Below are 22,497 nucleotides of genomic sequence, written 5' to 3'. Positions count from 1 at the left end.
TAAGAGCCTTAAGCTCAGCATTGATCGCATTTTGCCAACAGGGTTGTAACACCGCCTCCTCATAACACTTTGGCTCGATATCATTGGTTAGTGCAAGTGAATATGCTTTATGTAATGCAGAAAGAGATTCATAAGACACAAAGTTTGACATTGGATACCTGACTTTATCGTTGATGGTTTGATTTGGATTAGCTTTGTCAATGGTGGTGCTCATACAAACAAAATCCTTTAGATAAGCTGGTGGCTTTCTCTCCCTTGTGGATTTCCTTTGTACATTATGTTCAGAGTATCTTAGTTGTGAGTTTTCCCTGGCTAGTTCTTGGGTATTTTCCCTTTGATTTGTTGAGTCACCTTCAGTGACTCTCGATGAGTCACTCGTGTGCTTGTAGGAAGAAGGGCCATGGTCCAATTCCAATGTTTCAGGTCTTAGTGCAGGTGGTGCAATGGTTTTATTTATTTCTAATTCTAATGTTGATGCATGATTGTTTTTATCTTGTGCAAAAGGAAAATGGTTTTCGTAAAATTCCACATTTCTAGAAACAAAAATTTCTTTGGATTTTAAGTCAATTAAAATATATCCTTTTGTCCCCTCCCTAAATCCAAGGAAAGCACATTTCCTGGCTCGAGGATCCAGCTTGGACCTGTGAGCATTGATGGTGCTGGCATAGGCCAAGCAACCAAAGACCTTTAGGGTCATTAGATCAGGGAGAGATTGATGCAATATTTGAAAAGAAGACTTGTCCTTGAGAAAAGTAGAAGAAATCCTATTCATTAAGAAAACAGCATGCTTAACAGCAAAATTCCAAAAACAATGTGGGACTTGAGATTGAAATAGTATAGCTCTGGTGATGTTAAGAATATGTTGGTGTTTTCGTTCTACTATCCCATTTTGTTGAGGAGTCTCAACACAGGAAGTTTGATGCAAAATTCCAGTTTTAGCAAAAAAAGATTCCATGAGAAATTCTGGACCATTGTCAGTCCGAATGATTTTGATAGATTTGTTGAATTGAGTTTGTATGAAAGTGATGAAATGTTGAACTAAATTGCATACTTCAGACTTCAATTTCATCAAGTACACCCAAGTATATCTTGATTTATTTTCTACAATGGTTAGAAAGTAACGATGTCCACTGGTGGATGGCACTCTAAGTGGCCCCCAAATGTCTATGTGTACAAGCTCAAATAATTGAGTTGGGTCAGAACTACTTACAGGAAAAGGATGTCTTTTCTGTTTAGCTAGATGGCAAGCATCACATGGTGCTGCTGCCTTATCAAATGAGATGAAGGAGAAGTCTCTCTTCATCTTTATTAGTCTATCATTTGGCAAGTGACCCAACCTGTAGTGCCAAATGCAGCGATCTTGCCTGTGATTATTGCTTACAACCGAACATACTTGTGTACTTGGCTTGGGGAGTTTTAAAGCCTCTTTATTTAATATGTAGAGACCACCATTTTCTCTAGCTGCTCCAATCATCCTCATCGAGCTCCGATCCTGTATCTCACACCTTATGTCAGTAAAGTTCATTTGGCAATGCAATGCAGAGGTGAGTTTTGAAACAGAAATGAGCTTGAAATTGAAAGATGGGATGTAAAGGGCATTGTGCAGTAACAGTTTGTTTGAGAAAACAATAGTTCCCATGATTCTACTTGTAGTCCAAGCCCCATTGGGCAATTTAATTATCACAGGAGCTATTTCTTTATATGTGAAAAAATCATTAAGGCAATGGGATACATGGTCAGTTGCACCAGTATCGATTACCCAGGATGAGAACTTGTTTGAAGAAATATTCAATGCATTAATGCTTGTTTTAAAATGCATGACTGTTACCAACTTCCCTAGATGAAGGATTGGTGTATGCACCGAATTACCTTGATGAGGCAACTCGGGTGAAACCTTTGATGCTGTCACGTTGATGCTATGAGGCTGCTCTCCATGAATCTTGTTGAGAAGAGTGAGCAATGCCTGCTTTTGCTCAAGGGTGAACTCCAGTGTGTCACTTCCAACTCTCTCTAAATGGAAGGAACGCGATGAATTGTCGTGCTCACTGAGTTTTCTTGATTCACTCTCAGTGTTCATTGCTGCTGCAAAGCTTCCATTTTCATCTGTAGCATTTTTACCTCTTAAATGTGGTGGCAATCCGTGTTTCTTATAACATACGTCAACACTGTGGCCAAGCTTTCCGCAATAGGAGCATTGTGGTCTGCCTTTCCCTCCCTGACTTCTACCACCTTGGGATCGTCCACCTCTGCCCCTCCCTCTCCCTCTGCCTTGAAAGGATCCTGCAGTGTTCGAGGGAATGGCAGCATATGCAATTTTGATGTCCGAAGCGGCATCTGGATTCTGAAATTGTCGTTCCTGCTGTGTCAACATGGACAACACAGTGGTTACATCAGGGAGAGGATCCAACAACATGATTTGAGATCTAACGGTGGAGTATTGCTCATTCAGCCCTCTCAAGAATCGTGTTACATGATCCTCTACTCGATATTGTCGCATCACACTTAAGCCACAATTACACTTGTTTGAACATTCGCAATCGGGTATAGCTCTAAAACTGTCAAGATCTTCCCAAATGGATTTCAACTTTGTGAAATACTTAGTTACATCTAGGTCTCCTTGCTTGATGGCAAACAACTCTTCTTGCAACTCTACCACCCTAAATCTGTCTCCTTGATAGTATCGGTGCTTCAATTCACTCCACAGATTGCTGGCCACATTGTTCCAAACAACACTTCTAGCTATGTCTGGACTAAGGGAAATGTTTATCCAAGCTACGACGTAAGTGTTACACCTATCCCATGCCTCAAAGGTTTCATCATCCTTATTAGGCTTAGGCAAACTACCATCAATAAATTTCATCTTGTTCTTCCCTTTCAGTCCCCACAGCACAGATCTACTCCAATCACCATAGTTTTTACCATCGAGAATAACAGTAGTAAGAGGAATACCAGTGCTCTCAGAGGGATGAAGATAATAGATGCTCTCTGGATCCTGATTCGGTTTGGTACTCTTCTTGCTAATGCTCGCTTGAAATGTTGTGAGCTGATTCAGAAAATTCATGAACGCTTCTGCATTTACACCTTCCATCGCACCTTCCAGCAACGTCGATTGACAGAAGCCTCAGTGATTAACCTTCTTCCTACAATATCGTTGATCGGAGTCACCTTCTCACAGTTACAGAGAGTGTGAGGCGGCGCACTCTCATCAAACTCTATCGTATAAGTTTGTAGGAAGAGAGGAAAGACAGAAAGAGAGAATGAATTTGACTTGAGAAATTAGATGGAGAAAGAAAGAAATTCAACGGATTAAACTCAAATTGAAATTAGATGAATCACACGCTGAATTGAAAAGAAACTCAAAGAAATTTCAGTTTGGAACGAGATACAGAATCTAGATCGAGAAGAAAGGAATTTGGATCACCATTCGCATAACTGAGCTCTTGCAAAATTGGCAAGATTTCAGATCAGGCTGCACCTTCCTCAATCTGAATCTCAGTGCTTGCCACACTCCACGCTCACCGCACCATGTTGAAGGTGTTGCAAGTGTGAGTAGCTGCACTTTCTGTGAGAGAAAACCAGAGAGAAAGGCACAATTGCAAAATACCTAATAGCATAAAATGGTGAATCACACTTTACAGGTGAGTTGCAAATACATATATATACAGCACCTACACTACACCTTAGCTGCACTAGATCAGCACCCTTCTAACAAACTAGTAACCAATTTGCTGAGGTATCATCTAATATAATTATCAACATGACTAACTGATCAGACACATATCAGCTCCTAACTTAAATTATTCTAACTATTTATTATCAAATTTAGAGGTTAAGTGACATCTTGCGTGTAAAAGTAGTGTGTATGGTCAGCATTTGTTCCAATAATCCCGAAACATGCAATAGTCCAACTCTATAATTAATACTCACAAATGTTCCTATTTCCTACTCTCATTCTTCATTAGTGGAAAATAAAAAAGCATCTCAAAACATTCATTAAAATTCCACAGAATCAAACCATATTTTAAATCACACATAAAAGCATGCAAAACACTCAAATTATATTCTTATACAAATTTTACAGTTTTAATTTATAGCTATTATTGAGTATATTATGATTTTTATATATTTTTGCTTTCTTAATTTTTGTCTATATCTTTATACTCAATAAGTCTGACAAATAGACACCCAAGTGAAATATAAGTGTCTATCTGATCTCTAGCTACACTAAAAGTATTTTGTTCCACAAAAAGCCACACATTTAATTGAATGAAAAGGGGAGATATTATTTCAACCTCTTGGAGCTAAATATTACTACTATGAGCTTTTTGAAAATGAAACTAATTGGTTAAAGTATTTTTCTATTTTTTTATTAGAATTAAGATTGAATGAATCTAACTCATCAATTAGATCTTATACTTAATAAATATAGAATTATAAATATTTTAAAAATAATAAAAAATCAATCTAACATAATCTAAAATAATTTTTTATTTTGTATTTTATAATTATTACTAAAATAAATAAATAATTTAATATAATAAATATATAATTATAAATATTACATATATAAAATTATAAATATTAAATTAAATAACGTAACTTTGAGTCATTATCTATCTAGTATTACTCGTGAAATTAATTTACGACAAAAAATAATTGTTTATTACATTAAAATTGAAATTTAATGGGTCTAACTTAATTTTAAAAATTAATTTATAAAATAAAAAATATTTCATATTTATAAATTATTATTTACAGATTTTATCGTGAGTCTTGTATTTATCTTTCTTTCTTGGTAACAATAAGTTTTTCATTCGAATAAATCTCCATAATAGTCCCTGAGATTCGGGTTATTACTTAATGTGGTCTCTGAGATTCCAATTGCACTATTGTAATCCTCCATATACGATTCCGGGCACCATAATAATTCCTGGACAGCTTTCCGGTGATGAGTCAGCATCAAGACGCTGAAGTGGCCTCATTTTGCCACGTTGGATGGTGCCAACGGCTAGTTAAGTTGGCACAGTTTCAATTTATACCCAATGTGGTCCCTCCCTCTATATTTAACCATAAATTTCCAAATGTTCAGTAAGTTAATTTCTTCTTCTTCTTCATCGTTGTTTTCTCATTCTTGTTGTTGCTGTTGTTCCTGGAGCTGGAAGTGAATATCCATGATGGGCGGTGGAAGCACTAGAGCTGGAAGCTCTATTAGTTCACCGTGCAGTGGCCATCGGACGAGAACGCAAAGCAAGAGCAGAAGATTTGGGGTGTCGGAATGGTGCGGTTGCGGCTGCCGGCCAGTTCTCAGGTGGTCTGGGACAGATTCAAATCTAAATAAATCATTTTTTGGTTGTCCCAATTATAATGTGAGTTATCAGTATTACTTGTGTTGTTATGATTGTTCCTACCTATCTACCTGAATGTTCTTCTCTTGTTCTTCTTCCCTGAAGTTTGAGCATGTTATATGTTTGCTTGATAACAGACAAATGAAAAGAGATGGTGTGGGCTTTTTGTGTGGGCAAATACTGGACAGGATGAACCAGTTGAGAAATCAGAATCTTATAGAGATAATCATAAAGTGAAGATGAACTTTGATTGGAGGCTTGGGAGATTAGAAGAAGATGTCCGGAATCAAAAATTGGTTAACCAATTTTTGGTATTACTTGTGTCTGTGTTGATTGTGTTAATTGTTATCATGTATTGTAAAGCATGAGTTAAAAGAGTTGGTGGTGTGTACCCTGTATTCATTGAATGAACAATATGTAAAAAAAATGACAACATGATTATGGTATTAGAAACTGTTGAATGGTGTTTGTTGATGGAATGTAAACTTGGATAACTCAATTAATGAAAATAGTAATATGCTAAAGAAGGCAGCATAAGTGATTGAAAATCAGCCAGCACTGTATTAAGATAATGGTTCAAACTTAAAAGATAAGTGTATTAAGATAATGGTTCAGCTTAACACAGTTAGTCACATAACACAAAGGGCAGTCAACTAACATGAGCATGTTAAACAAAGTTGCCTCAAAAGGGAAGACTTTATAGCAAAACATAAAGGATTGACTTTATAGCAAAACATAAAGGATTGTTTTTTTCTTGTGTAGTCTTTGTCTAGTAAAAAGTATTAAATTCAAAACAGAAAGTCCTATTCATATTAAGCTAAAGTCTTCAATTCTTCTTTCTTGGAGCCTTAAATCCTGGAGTTGGGATGAACTTCATGTAATTGACAAGTCTTGTTACAGTTCCTGAACTAGCACCTTGCATGGGATTCACTGGGACAGAAGTTGCTAGTGGAGATGATCTTCTCCTTGGTGATAATTTTGAAGGCCTTTTTATTCCATGATCCTAGATAGAAAAAATTTACATTACACATAAATGGTGATTCACTTGAATCACAAAAAATTTAAGAAATGTAAATAGGAAGTTACCTTTTGAGAATCTTTTATATTAGAAGCAGTTGGCTGAGATATACCTATCTCTACAGGTTGTGCATCAGAAGTGGCTAGTGCAATCTCAGTAAATTGCACAAGAGGATTGTCTTCTCCATCACGTTGGTCACCATCATCTTGAGGCTGCTGAAGTTGCTGCTCAGATGCAGGCACACCTCCTTCATTTTTCTTCTTCTTATCAGCCTCAGCAGCAGCAGCAGCAGCAACTGCAGCAGCATCACAGGCTCTCTTTTTCTTGCAACCTCTCTTTGTATGTCCTTTATCACCACAAAAACTGCAAGTAAAGGGCCCAATTGCCTCTTTAGATGAACATTATCTCCATTGTTACTCTGAGGCTTGGGATCAGCTTTAGATTTTTTAGATCCTCCACCACCTTTCTCATCAGCATCTATCCTTCTTTTCATCTGTAGTTTTTCAGGTTTTCTCTTTATTTTTGGTGCATGTGGCTTGTTATATTCTTCTACATGCTCCCATAATAGTTGTCCAGGAATTGGATTAATATGATGATTATATGTTTCCCTGTATGACTCCATTGTTAGCAAGCAGTGACAAAAGTCTTCTGGTGGCTTGTTAACCCGAGACAGTGTAGCACATGCATGCACACAAGGAATACCTGCATACAAACAACGGCCACAACAACTATGGGTTTTAGTCATATACCATTAATCAGATTATTACTATAGCACAAAAACAATTATTATAACAATTAAAATAACCTTTAAGCATCCAAAATTGGCAAGTACATAGTCCTTTTCCTAAATCCACCACATGATTAGTTGGGTGTCCATGCATCTCAAACTTTTTGTATCCGTTGTCCCCTGTCCAAATAGGCTTCCAATTCTTAGATTCTTTTCTAAATTTTTCCAATCGTTTCTTTATAACCGGTGTGAGCATTCCAATGTGATTGTTTAGTTTCACCTTGTTCTTGGCTATGGTCTGCATTACGAACATTCGAACGTCCTCCAACAATGTTATAATGGGCTTGGCTCTTGCATCTTTGATCTTTGCATTGAACACCTCGCATGCATTGTTACAAATACTATCCAACTTCGGCGTATGGCTAAATGCACTTCTAGTCCATGCATCTCTTTGCCATTTATCTAAATATGCCCATGCATCTTCATTCAGTCTTTTTATCTTGTCCATTCCATCCCTGAACTCTTGATGAGTCGTTGCCCTTGCACATTCCCACAAAGCCCCCTTAGTTGTAAATCCTTCCAACTCTTGTTAAAATTTTTCCACAAATGCCAGACGCAAAAATGATGGTGCACATTGGGCATCACCTCTTGCACTGCTGATATTAGTCCCTGCCAGTCATGATCATTTAATAACACATAGTGTATTAGTACCTGCCAATCATGGTCGATCACCATAACAGTCCCTAACATAAACTCACCCTCTCGATAATAGTCCTTCACATTTAACACGAGTACACATAATAGTCCCTGAATTTTAAGTCGATACCATAATAACTATGTACAACGGTAAAACAACACAGATAGTAACTATCACATATTAACTGCAACAATAGGCTCACTAACCAAGATCCACTTCTTCATTACTAACTTCTTGCACAAATGCATCATCCTCGACCAGAATCTTCTCCTTTCCTTTAGCTAGAGGACTAACATTTCTCAATATCTTCTCCTTCTGGTTCTTATTGATCCTACTTCTACTCCCACTGTTGACATTCTTCACCCCAGTATCTGAATCAGAAAAGCTGTCTTCATCAAGATTTGGCTTAAAAAGGCTATCTTCTGCACTCTCATAAGAGTCAGAAGACACCTCGAAAGGAATCTCATTATTAAAAACTTTGCTTTGGAATCCTCTGGCAGCAGACCTTGTACAAGGCCTCCTAGACATACTATTTTTGTTGGACTGCTTGGACTTGTTGGTTTTATCTGTTTTGGTGTTTTGGGTGGTCTTGATGGGTTTCGTGAGCTGGATGCTACCAGTGGGTTTGTTCTTGGCTCCACTGACTTTGTTAATGGGTTTTTTGGTCTGATTTTGATCTTTTAAAACTGTTGATGATGGTTGTGTACCTTTGGTATTTGAGGCAACTTTGGTGTTTGAGGGTAATGGTTGTGTTAATCTTGGAGAATTCTTTTTTTATTGTGTATTTCCCTCCAAAACCTTTGGTAGTGATGCTCCATGCTCGAAATATACATCAATAACTCCGTTATTGATCTTAGCATACTTCACCATCTCTTTTATCTCCTTGTCATTATTCAAGCTTCTTAGTCCGTTCTCCAAACTTTTCCTAGGAACTTGCCACCAGCATTGCTTTATCTCATCATAACCAAGCTTTTTATGGTAGTTCCTCAGATAGAAGACATCTAACATATCCACATCTAGGTCACCTAAACAAGCCTTATTATCCGGATAATATACTATTGTTCTTTCTTGATCTTCTTTGAAATCACCCCATGATGAAACATAATATCCAACATCTCTTCCATCTGAAAAAAAAAATTCAAAACCCATTACTTGACAATCATTATAAACACAAATAGATTTTTCTGTCCTATTTACACTAACTATTCAATAAAAAAAAATAAAAATAATAATACATATACACAAACAGATTTTTCTGTTCTATTTACATAATTATTTGCAAGATATAGTCACTTTATTTAGTAGAAGACAAATACAATATTGACTCCTAGACACGAAATTTTTAATTGAACAATAAGATATGTATGTTTCAAGTTCCGTAACATCTTCTACAACTTAATAAAGAGTATGCTTTTGTGATAACATGTTGCTGTTTATTTCCAATCTTCTAATAAAATTAAAGTGGCTTAAGTAAAATAGATCTTTTAAATATTCTCATCATTATACATAAGAACTGAATTAGACAAAATATATATTATACAGGACAACTGCAGCAGAAATATTTATAGTATTTTCTACATTACAAGTCATTGCAATACTCACTCATATAACAGACATCAACAGATAAGAATTTTATCAAATAGAACACTCATGACCATGAAACAGAGCATGATTTTCAAACAGAGCATCTCATGAAACCCCAACCTAATCAAACCCGAGAACCATAATAACAGGAGAAAAAAAAACCATAATTTCAACCACACTCACAACACAAGCATATACAAAAACCATCATGCATTGCAAAAAAAAATAAAAAAATTTACCTTTACAAATGGCAGAATCTCTTGTTTCTGACACAGGAGGAGACGAACGATGAAGTGAAACCTGATTTTGATGTCTTCTGAGTGCAAGAATTTCAACCTCACCAATGGAACCCTAAGGTAGTGGTATTGATGAAGAGAGGAGGAAGAAGAAGATAGAGGGTAAAAGTGGAGAAGACAAGTGAAGGGAGGGTGTGATTTTGATAAGTCTGTTTCGTATTTTTATTTTGGGTCAAACGACGACGTTACTAATAAATTGGGGCGCCAACTCAAAACGCTAACGTTTTGGCTCTTCAACGTGGCAATTTCATGACACATCAGATCGTCGGTGATGACTCATCACTGGAAAGCTGTCCAGGAACTATTATAGTGTTCGAAGTCGTATCTAAAGAATTACAATAGTGCAGTTAAAATCTCAGAGACCATATTGAGTAATAACCCGAATCTGAAGAACTATATTACGGGAATTTACTCCTTTTCATTCATTTGGCAAATGATTAATAATCGGGCTCATGGTAATGAATTGTCCTTTATAGCATTTAGTATATATAGTAATCAATGTAAGTTACATGATTTGTCATAAGCCGCATGTAGGCGATGGAACAAGGCAAAGTGTTCTAGGACGAAGGATATGGAGGTGGGATATGCTTGCTATCTTTTGAAAATTAAAGAGCCTTCCAACGTAACTGTAGGTCCCATTTCAAAACCTATCTTTAATTTTTGTAAGGATAATTTTCGTGACGTCATCATCATTCTCCGCCGAAAAGGACAATAATTGAAGAAAGTTATAATATTCATTCTGACTTTAATTTGAAGTGAACTTGTTAGAACCACATTTAAAAAAGATGTTATTTATATATATGAGATAATTCAGAACCTTTATTTTTTTTATTTTTAATGAGTTAGTAGATAACCTTTGCAATATGAAACACATTATTAGAAAAGCAAGAGCTAATTAAAATTAATATTTTATAGTAATTGTTTATTAACGCCATAAAAGTCGGCTTTGATGAATGCTTTCGAATAGCTCCTAAAATTGGCTCGCTCACATTAATTTGCCTATTCCCTTTATCTTCTTGTGTCCAAAAATCAATAATGGGAGGAAACTTAGAACAAAAAATTATTTCATGGTTTGTAAGCATAGCATTTCTAGCCATTAATACAAGTTGGATGTGTGTGGATAAGAATGTAGAAAACCGCACTTTCATGTATGATCAGCACATGCACTGCTTGTATGCGAATCTTGATAAAAAGAATTAATTAAGGTACGACATGTATGGGATTGTTGTTTTGATTAAGTGGTTGTTAGAATTAATTATTATTCTTTAATTAAAATACTATATATATATACTAAAAATTAATTATCAAATTTATTATGATATATTTATATATAAATATAGTTCATGAAAAAAGATATTAACTTTGTTTGGATAGAGAAATGTGAGGCTCCCTTTTAATATTTTAAAAATTTGCTTTTATCCCCTCCTATTTGGCAAAATCTAAGTACAACTAGTTTTTGTTTCTATAATAAAGAAAACTTTGGCTTTAGCCTTAATTTTAGAGGATCAGGATAAACATTAATGTTGAGTATATTTTGTTAGTAAAGTTTAACAAGGACCTGAATTATAATATTTAAAAATTGAAAAACATGCTTTTGCGTTACTTACGTCGATCCGTTAGTTACGCCAATATTTTTAAAACTATTTAGTAATTATGCGAACTGACCAACCGATCAAAAAAATTTTGTAAAAATTTAACTTGGTAGGTTGGATGATGAATTGATCTATTGAATTATTCTAATTTGATGTGCGCTATAAACTACACCCAGCCATCAAGACTTAAGCGATAGTCAATGTTTTGATTGAGATGATATACTCAGATTCCAACATACTACTTTAGAAGCTTCATGTGGATGGAACTTTCAATGTCCAGTATGTGGGGAAGCGGGCCTCATCCTAACCAAAGGAGAGGACGTGGTGATCGAGGTCTCTATTAAATTTAATTTTTTCAAATAATCAAGTTGAGTATGAAGCAGGATTGGCATTAGCTTGGGATGTCGGCGCAACAAAGGTAACCGTATTTAGCGATTCACAGTTAGTGACCTCCTAGGTTAATTAGGAATACGAGGCGCAGAATCCGTTACTGCAATAGTGTTTAAAAAAAGTACAACAAGAGGTACAATCCTTCGATTCCTTTTCAATAAAGCATGTACCTAGAGAACAAAATACACGAGTCGATGTATTGTCCAAACTCGCAAGCACTAAGTTCGGAACTAGAAATCGTAATTGATACAGGAGGTGCTTACAGAACTCACTATGACAAAACTCGATGTTCCGACTTTCTGTTCATCCATGATCAACACTTGGATGGATCCAATTTGCGAATACTTAGAACACGGGATTTTGTCCAGTGATCCTAAGGAAGCAAAGAAATTACGGCTTAAAGCGGTCAAATATACTATGATAAATGGGCAACTGTACAAAAGGGGTGTCTCCCAACCACTGTTCAAGTGCTTAAATAACCAACAAACGATGTATGTATTATAGGAAGTTCACGAGGATTGTTGTGGACATCACTTAGGAGAAAAATGATTGGCACATAAAGTCACCTGAGCTGGATACTACTGGCTCACTAGCTCTCATCAAAGATGCCATGGAGTATGTGAAAAAATGTGATAAATGTCAGCAACACGGCAACCTCCACCAAACACTCCCCATGTGCTCGTGTCTGTTATCCCGACAAGACCATTTGCTAAGTGGGATTGGACCTATTGGGACCTTTTCCACAAGGACCTGGACAAGTAAAATATCTTATAGTTGCTATAGATTATTTTACCAAGTAAATTGAAGCTACGCCATTGTCTAGCTAGCATCAGCTCTGCTCAATGTCAGAAGTATGTTTGGAAGGAAATTATAGTGAGATTTGGGTTTCCCAAATCCATTGTCATAGATAATGGGATTCAATTTATTACTGGCTCAAAGTTTCGAAAATTATTGTCTGGCTTGAAGATCCGATAAATATATGTCTCGGTGGAACACTCGTAGACAAACGGGCAAATCGAAGCTGTGAATAAGATAATTTTAAATGAGCTTAAGAAAATATTAGATTGAACTTTTAGGCTGACAAGGTATGATGTCAATGTTGTGGTCATACCAAACTACAATGCATTCCACTACTAACGAGACTCTATTCAAACTCACATATAGTGAAGATGTAGTAATTCTAGTAGAACTTGAAAAGCCAAACCGAATACTTTTGAGAGCTTCGACAACTCACAAAAGTTTGGACTTAATTGACGAAATCAGGGATATGATTAATTTAGCGGAACAAGTTCTAAAATAACGAGTAGTCAAGAGATACAATATTAAAGTCCAGCTTAAGAGTTTTTAAGTAAGAGATCTAATTCTAAGACAAGTCCATATATAAATATCAAAAATAATAATATAATTTAATTTATTTTAATATATATTTTATATTTTAACTAATTTTATTATACCACTAACATAATTATTTGTTTATAATACAAGATGGAATTGCTTATTAATTAGAATTGAAATAATTAGAATTGAAAGCTTGAAGCTGTCAAGTGTCAAGGCCGCTGTTTATTTTGTGATAATTAAACACTTCTGAATGAAGAGATTTTGCATGACGTGTTGAGGCCTGCAACCCTATCCACTATATATATGCACCAATAATATTAAAATGCCCTTTCTTCTATCCCTTTAAAAAAATTCAATTAAATGATTTCCATACATTATTATTTGGATGTATTTGATTCACACAGAATTGCATCGATGACTTGAATAGTTATAGCTGCTGTTTCATTATAATGTTATTATTATGGTTATTGTTAATTTGTTATTCACGTATGTCAGGTTCAGTATATGACCAGTTCAATCATTGTCACATCTATACCAAATTAATTAGGGTTACCTGTATCATCACCCCTGCTTAATTTCATAGATAGGGATATATCTATCTACATCTACATGAGAATCATTCTAATTCTAGCTATTCTTTGTCTAAGTTCGTTATTATCACATTTTCCATAATTTAGATAATTTATTTATAAGTAATACTTTAAATTAATATTTAAAATTTTTTTAGTCAAATATTTTAATAGTTAACAAATTTTAATCATCAAATTAGTTTTTAAATTTTTATTTCGTTAAACAAATCAATTCCTATATCAAATCATTCATATATATAAAAACTAATCTAAAAATTATTCTATTTTTTATTAAATAATAACAAAAACTGATTTGTTTAAAAATGTTTTATTTTTATCAAATAAAAAAACGAGATTAATTTATCTAATTTTTTTAGTCAAAATTTGATTTGACAATTAATAGATTTAAAAAATAAAAAAGTAAAAAATAATTTAATAATTAAAATTTATTGAGAATTAAACCATTGAACTATTTTAGGACTAATTTATTTAAAATATTACGCTTTACTTATTGTTAACTGCCAATAATATTTACTCTTACTCGTCTCTAACATTTGGATGACATACACATGCTTAATTCAGATTATATTAATTAATAGGATAACCTTAGATTAATGATAGAGATTAAGATGACATGACATATGATGGATAAAAGCATGAAATACGGTACTCAATTAGCTTGGTGACGTCATAGATAAAATGAGATATTATTCTTAAAAAAATATAAGTAGACAATAAAAATATTAAATAACGTGAATAATAGATATATTGAATGTTCATTTTATTAAGTGTATATATGATTATTTTAATATTAAAATTTAAATAAATAATTTAAAAATATAATATATTTTTATTTAATTAATAATTATTCGTTTTATTCAAAATAGTTATTAGTTACCTAACACTCTCGTTATTCTTATATGATTAATTTGGTGGCCATTGGTGAGATGATATAGGATAAGAGGATATGGCAATCCCAAATTAAATGCAATTATGAGAGGGGGATTGATCGTGGAAGTCATAGACGAGTCATATTAGAGAATAATTATTTGGTTAAGGCAAAATTCTCATTATTTGTAACAAGGAAAAGTAGCCCTTTTTCATCATTAGAGAATGTAGAAGATTGGTGTCCATGTATAGTCCAAGTCTTGATGATACCAACTTAAATAATATATAAATGTAGATGTGGATGCTAGCATGTATGAAGTAGCATCCAAGTTGCCAATGTGAATAACACTGCATTTCAATATGATTCACCACAAATCTTGGGGCACCTTTTAGCCATATATATATAACTAATTAACTCCTGCGACGCCCTTTCATAGTTTCATTTGATTGATTTATTTACACTTGAGTAAACGTCCCTATATCTTTTCTTGAAATAAAAGGAAAGAAAAAGATGATGCCGTAAATCAATTTTGAAAGTTTCGGACAAACTTTAATTATTAATTAAATTTACAACTTTTTACTTTATTAGATAAATGAATCTACATATTACAATTTTTTTTAGCACAAATTATTATTCTCTAACTCAAAAATTTACGCATGACATGTAACGAGTGAAAATAAATCTAAAATCCAATTAGGATAATTTTATTAGTTAATATAATTTATTATAAATAGAAATAATAAAAATGTAATTAATCAAGTAAAAATTAGTAATTGATATTTTTTTGAATTCTATTCTCATAAAATTATATCCTTCCTAATTCTCTTTTGATTTAATTAATTCTTTTTCTATTTTTCTTTAATTTCATTAATTTTTTTATTCTATAATTTTTTTCTTTTCATTTTGTTAGAGTATCTTTTAATGCTAGATTTAATTTTAATTTTATTTTGGATCCTACAAAATGATACATAAATATTTATGGGACATATGTTATAAAAAATGATTTAAAATTAAAAATAAAATTTGTCTCTCTAATTCTTAATCTTAGTTTAATTAAAATTTTATATTATTTTTAATTATTTTATCAACATAATTATATGAATAATAAAATTTTATTAGTTTTTTATTAAAATAATATTATATTTCTAAAATAATATATTTTTTTATCAATTACTTTTAATATAAATTTTAATTTTAAATTAATTTATTTTTTAAAATATCAAAAGTAATATTCTAAAATCATTATATTGGAGATGTTCTTCAAACTTATATATTTAGCAATTACGATTTGTCAAAATCTAATAAAGTGTTGACTAAATATATTTGGATATTAATAAAGAATAAAATTGTTTATTGACGGCATAAATTCCACATTTCACACATGCCAAAGTTCTACTTGTTCAAAATATCATCCAAAGAATATAAAATTTTGCTAATAAGTACCCTAAATTCCCTTGTTAAATAACTGAGTATTTCACTTGTCATTAACTAAACATATATCTTATCTCTCACTTTTGTTATGTTATATAAGTACTTGAAATTTAAAAGACAATAATCTACAAATTAGATTAACCATTCTTTTTTAATTTTCAAACGAATTACATATATTTTTTAAAAAAAGTTAAATTTATAGCTTATTATTTTATTTATTATTTTTAATAGCGTATTATTTTTTAACCAAAGCTGCGCTTTTTATTTCCGCCTATATTTGCAATTTATTTTTTTTTAAATATTAAAAATTATCAAAATTTATTATTTTTAATTATTATTTAACTATTAATTTAATTATTTTAATTTATTTAGTTTAATAATTTAATAATATATTTTATTTTATATTTTAAATTCAGATAATATTTGAAGGTTCTTCTGGATTTTCATCTATCATTTTCTTGCACTTATACGCCATTGGAATAATTTATTTTTAAAAAGAAAAGAAAAAAGAGAGAGGGGAATCCAATTTACACAAGTGACGCAACTATAATTATTATCACGATTCTCGTAGCCTTATTAAATCCCTATATAAATAAGTGAGGAGTGGTTCTATTGTTAGGCTTGAAGAGAAAGCGCGGCCACACCACCACGATGGGCGGCGACAACCTCAAGTTCCTCTGCAGCTACGACGGTAAAATTCTTCCCCGCTACCCCGACGGCAAGCTCCGCTACCTCGGCGGCCACACCCGCCTCCTCTCCCTCCCTCGCTCCACTGCCTTCTCCGGTTAGTTAGTTCGCTACTCACCAACCAACTACCACTACTGTCCTTTTTTAGTTTGTTTTGTCAGTTACCACTTACAAGTTTCGAGACATAATAACCGAATTCCGTTACAGGGCTGCTTGTGAAGCTGGGAGACCTGTGCGGTTCCCCCGTCACTCACCTCCGCTGCCAACTACCTACCGAGGACCTCGACGCCTTGGTCTCCATCACTTCCGATGAGGATCTCGCTAACCTTCTCGAGGAATACGACCGCGTTTCATCTTCCAAGATCAGGCTCTTCCTTTCCTATTCATCCACCGCCAAAACTACGCCATCCTCTTCTTCCTCTTCTTCTTCCTCATCCTCGACGTCGTCGTTTCGCGCCCAAATGTGTACCGGAACCAAGAAATCCGCTGTCACTGCGAGAAATTCCGCTTTCCCCTGCTATGGTTACCGTGTCCCGGGAAACGCCGGTGGTGTTGTTTACCTCGTAAACAACTGCAACCACTGGCACTAGTGCCAGCTTAGCTTCGATCCACGGATGATGGAACAGAACAACAATTAAGAAACTATTTTACTAATTAAGAAAAGGATGTGAATTTAAAGATAATTATATAAATGTGTACATATGTGATATAAATCGCTGGGAAGGATTGGAGTTTTAGATTGTGATCCTTGCTTTGACCATTAATGAATTCCAGTCAGATTTCGTTTCGATCCAAATTAGTGATGGTGAGTGAGTTCGTCCTTTTTGGATTTTTTTTCTTGACAATATCATATCGAAGACGAGAAGATGCTTCATTGACGTTTAATTTTGTTTTATTTATTTATTTTAATCTTGTTCTGGCTGTATGAGTTGTCCTGTTTCGCATTTTTCTTTAATGCGTTCCCTTTTTCCTTTCTTTCGGCCGGTATGGCCTTATCCTATCTTTCCTTGAGGGACCCTTTTTAATTTCTCTAATTTTCACAACTTGAAATTATTTGGCTTTTATTCTAGTTGTATAATTGATTAACATTTTGACATTTGGGGTTTCAGGTTTGCGAGATCTGGAGGATACAAGAAACAATCTTACATACTGGTATAAGATGCATTTTAGGGGAGTCCTTCCACTGAGTTTTTCCATTACTTTTTGCCTAATCACTTGCCAGTCTAACTTTTCTATGGTTCAATTTCTCCGGTATATATGAACATAGGCGTCTTCCTCTGCTCAAGTGAACCGTGAACACTGGACATGTTGGGTTCGTGCTATACTATGAATAGCAACAAAACCAGGGATGGCAATGCAAGTTGAAAACCCATTCATAGGCTATGCAATGCAAAGAGATGACTCATCAAGTGGCTCAAATGGAAACTATCTAAGGACGACAGCTGGAATATGAATGAATGTTCACTGGAATAACTTGAACACATTTAATACCCACTCATTCAACTACAAACAAAAAGAGGGAAAAGGGCACTAAAAAAGCAACATAAAAAGAACCAAAAGTCCAAAAAAAAAAGGTTGAGAATATATCACTTGTATATCTCATTTTTTTACTTTTAATATTAGAAATAATTGATAAAAATTTAGACAAAATAAAATTTTGTCTTTTATATATATATAAGTTGAATTTAATAAGGAAATTAATAATTTTTCATCAATATTTGTTATTTTTATTTTTGAATTATATTTTTATCATAAATTTTATATTTTAAATTCTAAGAATAATAAAAATAAAAAATTAATTTTATAATAAAAACTAACTAAAATTAATTAACTAAAAAAACTTTTTATACGTATTTAAAAAAATATACAAAAAAATAAATAATACAAACATCATTTAAAAATATATGCTCATATATATACTCTCTTCTCAAAAACGCGTCAAAAGATCATGGATTCTGGTTGTAAGAAAAACGACCTCACTCGGCGAAATATCGAAAGGGAGATTCCTTTTGTGTGCCTTAGTTAGGAGAGATATGCCATATATATTAATTAAATAACCAAAAATATTATTTATACAATAAAATTAATTATTAAAATTAATTATTATATATTCGTGAATAAATATATATAATTTAATTTATTTTTAATATATATTTTTATACTAATATTGATTTTTGTCACTGAATTTTGATAAACACGTAATACGGTTGTTAAATAATATAATTGAAAGGGATACCAAAATTTTCTTCTGAAGTATATAACATTATTTGATATTTTTATGAATACATATATGACAACGACTAATTCCCATAAATAATGTGAAACAAGTATTCTACTACTATCTCCTTGTTTTTGATGGCTATATTTGTGTATAGAAGTTAACGGAAGTTTAGCAATGTTACACAACATGCAAGATTTCGCCGCCTGTCATTACTAATTTCTTCTTGTCTTTTAATTATTTCGATTTTGGTGTGATATTGTTTATCTGTATGTACATTACTAGATGAGGTACCAACTAGTCCAAATATTTTATCTTCATTTCTTGATATCTTTTTATTATGTTCTAGGGAAATATAATTTAGAAAAGAAAATCCAACTTTTAAGCAGGTAAATAGTCAACCACGTAATATATCATAAAAGTGAAAAACAAAGGAAGAAAACACGTAAATTGATACTTGGAATTAAGACTTTTAATGTTTTTAAAACTCTTGATTTTGGGAAGCAAAGCATTTTTCTTTGATTTTGGTACTTATGGGTGCTAGAGACCCATATAGACGAGGTACTACTTACGTGTTTTTTATCGGTTCCATTCATTAATAACTTTGTTACGAATTTATTGTGAACTTTGTGATTGGGCTTTCCATGTTTGATAGGCCCAAACACTATTGTACGTCTATGCATTAACAAAACCAAAAATGAGACATTCACACTGACATAATAACTTTTAATGTTTTTAAAACTCTTGATTTTGGGAAGCAAAGCATTTTTCTTTGATTTTGGTACTTATGGGTGCTAGAGACCCATATAGACGAGGTACTACTTACGTGTTTTTTATCGGTTCCATTCATTAATAACTTTTACGTCTATGCATTAACAAAACCAAAAATGAGACATTCACACTGACATAATAAATTTTGGTTTTCCCACCTTATGCATGCAGCAACCCATTGGCTAGCGACAAACCCTTAAATGGAGCTCAGTACCGCGACGAATTAGTCTTTGACCTATCGGGCCAAAGGATACCGTGGGAAACCAAAAAAAAAAAAAATAAATTTTGGTCTAATTTTAAACTAATTCCTGAAATTTTATTTTTTGCAAAAAGACCCTAAAATTTGAAAATTACTGAAATTCCTAAAAAATAACTCTAATTATACAATAATCCCACAAAATATATCCAAAACAACCCACAACGCTCATATCTGAATGCTTTGTCTTCACTACACCAAACAAAGCTCCACCCGCGTCTACAAATTAATTAGTTCCAACGATATCTAATCCAATATCTTTGCTCCAAATGGAATTTATCACTAACCACTTTAATTACCACTTTTTTGAGTGGTTATGTTAATTCGTTCAATAATGCTAAGAAACTAAGGTGGTTCAGCAAAAAATCAACTAAATATCTCTGGATAAATTTAAAATTTTTATGTAGATGGTGTTTATACTAGATATTAGGATATTTCTTTTTTTTTGTAAATTGGATAGTTTTGAATCTGTTTTTTTATTTATCATGTTTTAGACATTTAGAGAGGAAAAAAGGATGAAGAGACGAAAGCTAATTGAATCAATTTTCGTGATTCACGTTGCAATAATACTGAACGTATCTCCTCCTAATTTAAATGTGATGAAATATTTAATAACCAATATTTTAAATCATAAATAAATAAAACTAATTACTATATTTATAATTAACTAAATTATTTCATTCTTGTCTGATTTGGAGTTGGTTCATATCGTACTATTTATGATGTTACAAAATCTTTAATCACCCACTTTGCCCCCCAAAAAAAGGGCAGTACCAATTAATATTCTAAAGACTTTCTTGAAGAAGCTAAATGTGGAAAATTTTGAAACTTTCCAATCTATTTTCCTATTTTTACCTTTTAAAGATTGCTCATTAGCCAAATGTAATTATTGTTAATCCCTTACTTTTTATTACCGTCCAAATTTCTTGTAACCACCCCATGATGGGGACCAACTTCTTCAAGTTCAAATGATTTATGGTTTTCATCACTAAAATCGGTCAAATATATATAAATACAAAGTACAGGCTAAGTAACCCTACCAGGCTAATATATGAACGACAAAGAACAACAACGTGCCTCCACTCACTGTGGACCGTATTAGGCCTTTGAAAAAATGTTGCATTTTTCTGTAAGTGTATGATAGTTATTAATTAATTAATTTTGTCGTATTTATTTTCTATTTAATAGTACTTATTAGTATAGACAATAATAAGTACTACTACTAATAACTAGCAGTAATTATGGATTTATGACCTGTGCAAGGATTATACTGTAGTACCTATAAATAATTTGAGAAAAGCTCGCCCGTTAAAAAAATTTATTATTTTTTGTCAGTGTTTTTAATTATTAATCTAATTCTTTTATTCTAATAATTTAATAAATATTTTTAATCCACAGTTTTTACTTTTAAATATTGATGATTAATTATTACTTGAAAATAATAAATTATGCTGTAGTGTTTTTCAATTTTTCTAATGAATCAAAGTCCATGCCTTTAACTTCACAACTGTACCTTTTTTGTCTCTAAGCCAAATTTGGTCTCCATCTATGCAAACCTCGTGTATACGTTAATTAAGTCATATATAGAGAGTTAATTCCCAAATACGTAGTAATAGCCAATTTTCCGCCAATCAACTAAATGTATTATATATCATGTTAAATTATATATAATTTTGTTTTAATATCATGCTAATATAACTTTGAGTTTTAATTTTGATAAAATATTTTTATTCAATCTATTCTCATAACTATCCAACGGTAAGGATGAAAGACAACTATTATATTTGATTTGTTTATGCAGCGCTTCATACTTGAATAAAAATCTTTAGTGTATCAAAATGAACTAAAATCCTAACTTTAAATACATCTCAAATGACACATACACAACTTGTAAACAACTAGAATAAAATGGTGCTTACAATAACAAAATCATGAATATATTAGCGGCATATGATGAATCATTGTTTTTATTCTATTCAGATGAAAAAAAAGACTGTTATACTTAGAGAATAAAGTTTGTATATTATCATCTAATTAATTAAAGAAGAGTGCTAAGAAATCAATAAATTTTATTATTTATAGACATCAATTAGTTATTATTAATATTTTTAATAATGTAAAATTATATTTAATAATATGAAATTATTTATTTTTTATTTATTAGTTAAGTATTGACCAAAACTTTCTGTTAATTAAATTCATATTATTATTAAGTAATAACTGATTGTGTGTACTCCTAAACGTGAAAGAAGGGGGAAATTAATGTTGGGTAATGGTGACTAACTAGGAGTCACTTTGATTTCATGATTCATGAAGGCGCATCCAATTGAAAGGTGAGTATATTAGCTTCTACAATCTACTATGACATATATATATTCTCTTTATTTGGTTTTTGTTTTATTACTGATATGATATAGTGGGTGTTTAGATTGTGGTTGGTCAAACTGAAATTTGAATAAAAGTTATTTTATATAATTGATTTTGGATATAAGTAAGTTTGTCTCAACATGATTTATGTTTGACAACTTTTTACCAAAATTGATTTTGATAAAATAAATATTATTTGAATAATATTAGTTAAAATCATTTTTAAATACATAATTACTTAAAAAGACATTATATTAAATTATAATATTATTTTTTTACAGATATTTATTTTTTTATACTTTTTTCTTATATATTTTTATAT

At 32.3% G+C, this 22,497-nt stretch overlaps 1 protein-coding gene across 1 annotated transcript; it reads left to right on the top strand.

The window, feature by feature from the left end:
* The first annotated feature begins 16,328 nt into the window (after positions 1–16,328).
* LOC107631356 (RAF-like serine/threonine-protein kinase 24) lies at positions 16,329–17,359 on the top strand. Its single transcript, XM_016334785.3, has 2 exons — positions 16,329–16,660; positions 16,771–17,359. The coding sequence occupies exons 1-2, from the start codon at positions 16,528–16,530 to the stop codon at positions 17,151–17,153; spliced, it is 516 nt and encodes a 171-aa protein (XP_016190271.1). The 5' UTR covers positions 16,329–16,527; the 3' UTR covers positions 17,154–17,359.
* The last annotated feature ends 5,138 nt before the right edge of the window (positions 17,360–22,497 follow it).

This window comes from Arachis ipaensis, chromosome B3 (assembly GCF_059453495.1).
Source record: "Arachis ipaensis isolate K30076 ecotype BB chromosome B3, ASM5945349v1, whole genome shotgun sequence".
In the NCBI taxonomy this organism is placed as follows: Eukaryota; Viridiplantae; Streptophyta; class Magnoliopsida; order Fabales; family Fabaceae; genus Arachis; species Arachis ipaensis.
Note: the sequence above shows the minus strand (reverse complement) of the source record. Positions and strands in the feature narration are given on the sequence as shown.

Coding starts and splice junctions, on each gene's coding strand:
- LOC107631356 (XM_016334785.3), top strand. CDS start 16,528: ATGGGCGGCGACAACCTCAAGTTCCTCTGCAGCTACGACGGTAAAATT. Junction 16,661..16,770: donor TCGCTCCACTGCCTTCTCCG/GTTAGTTAGTTC, acceptor ATTCCGTTACAG/GGCTGCTTGTGAAGCTGGGA.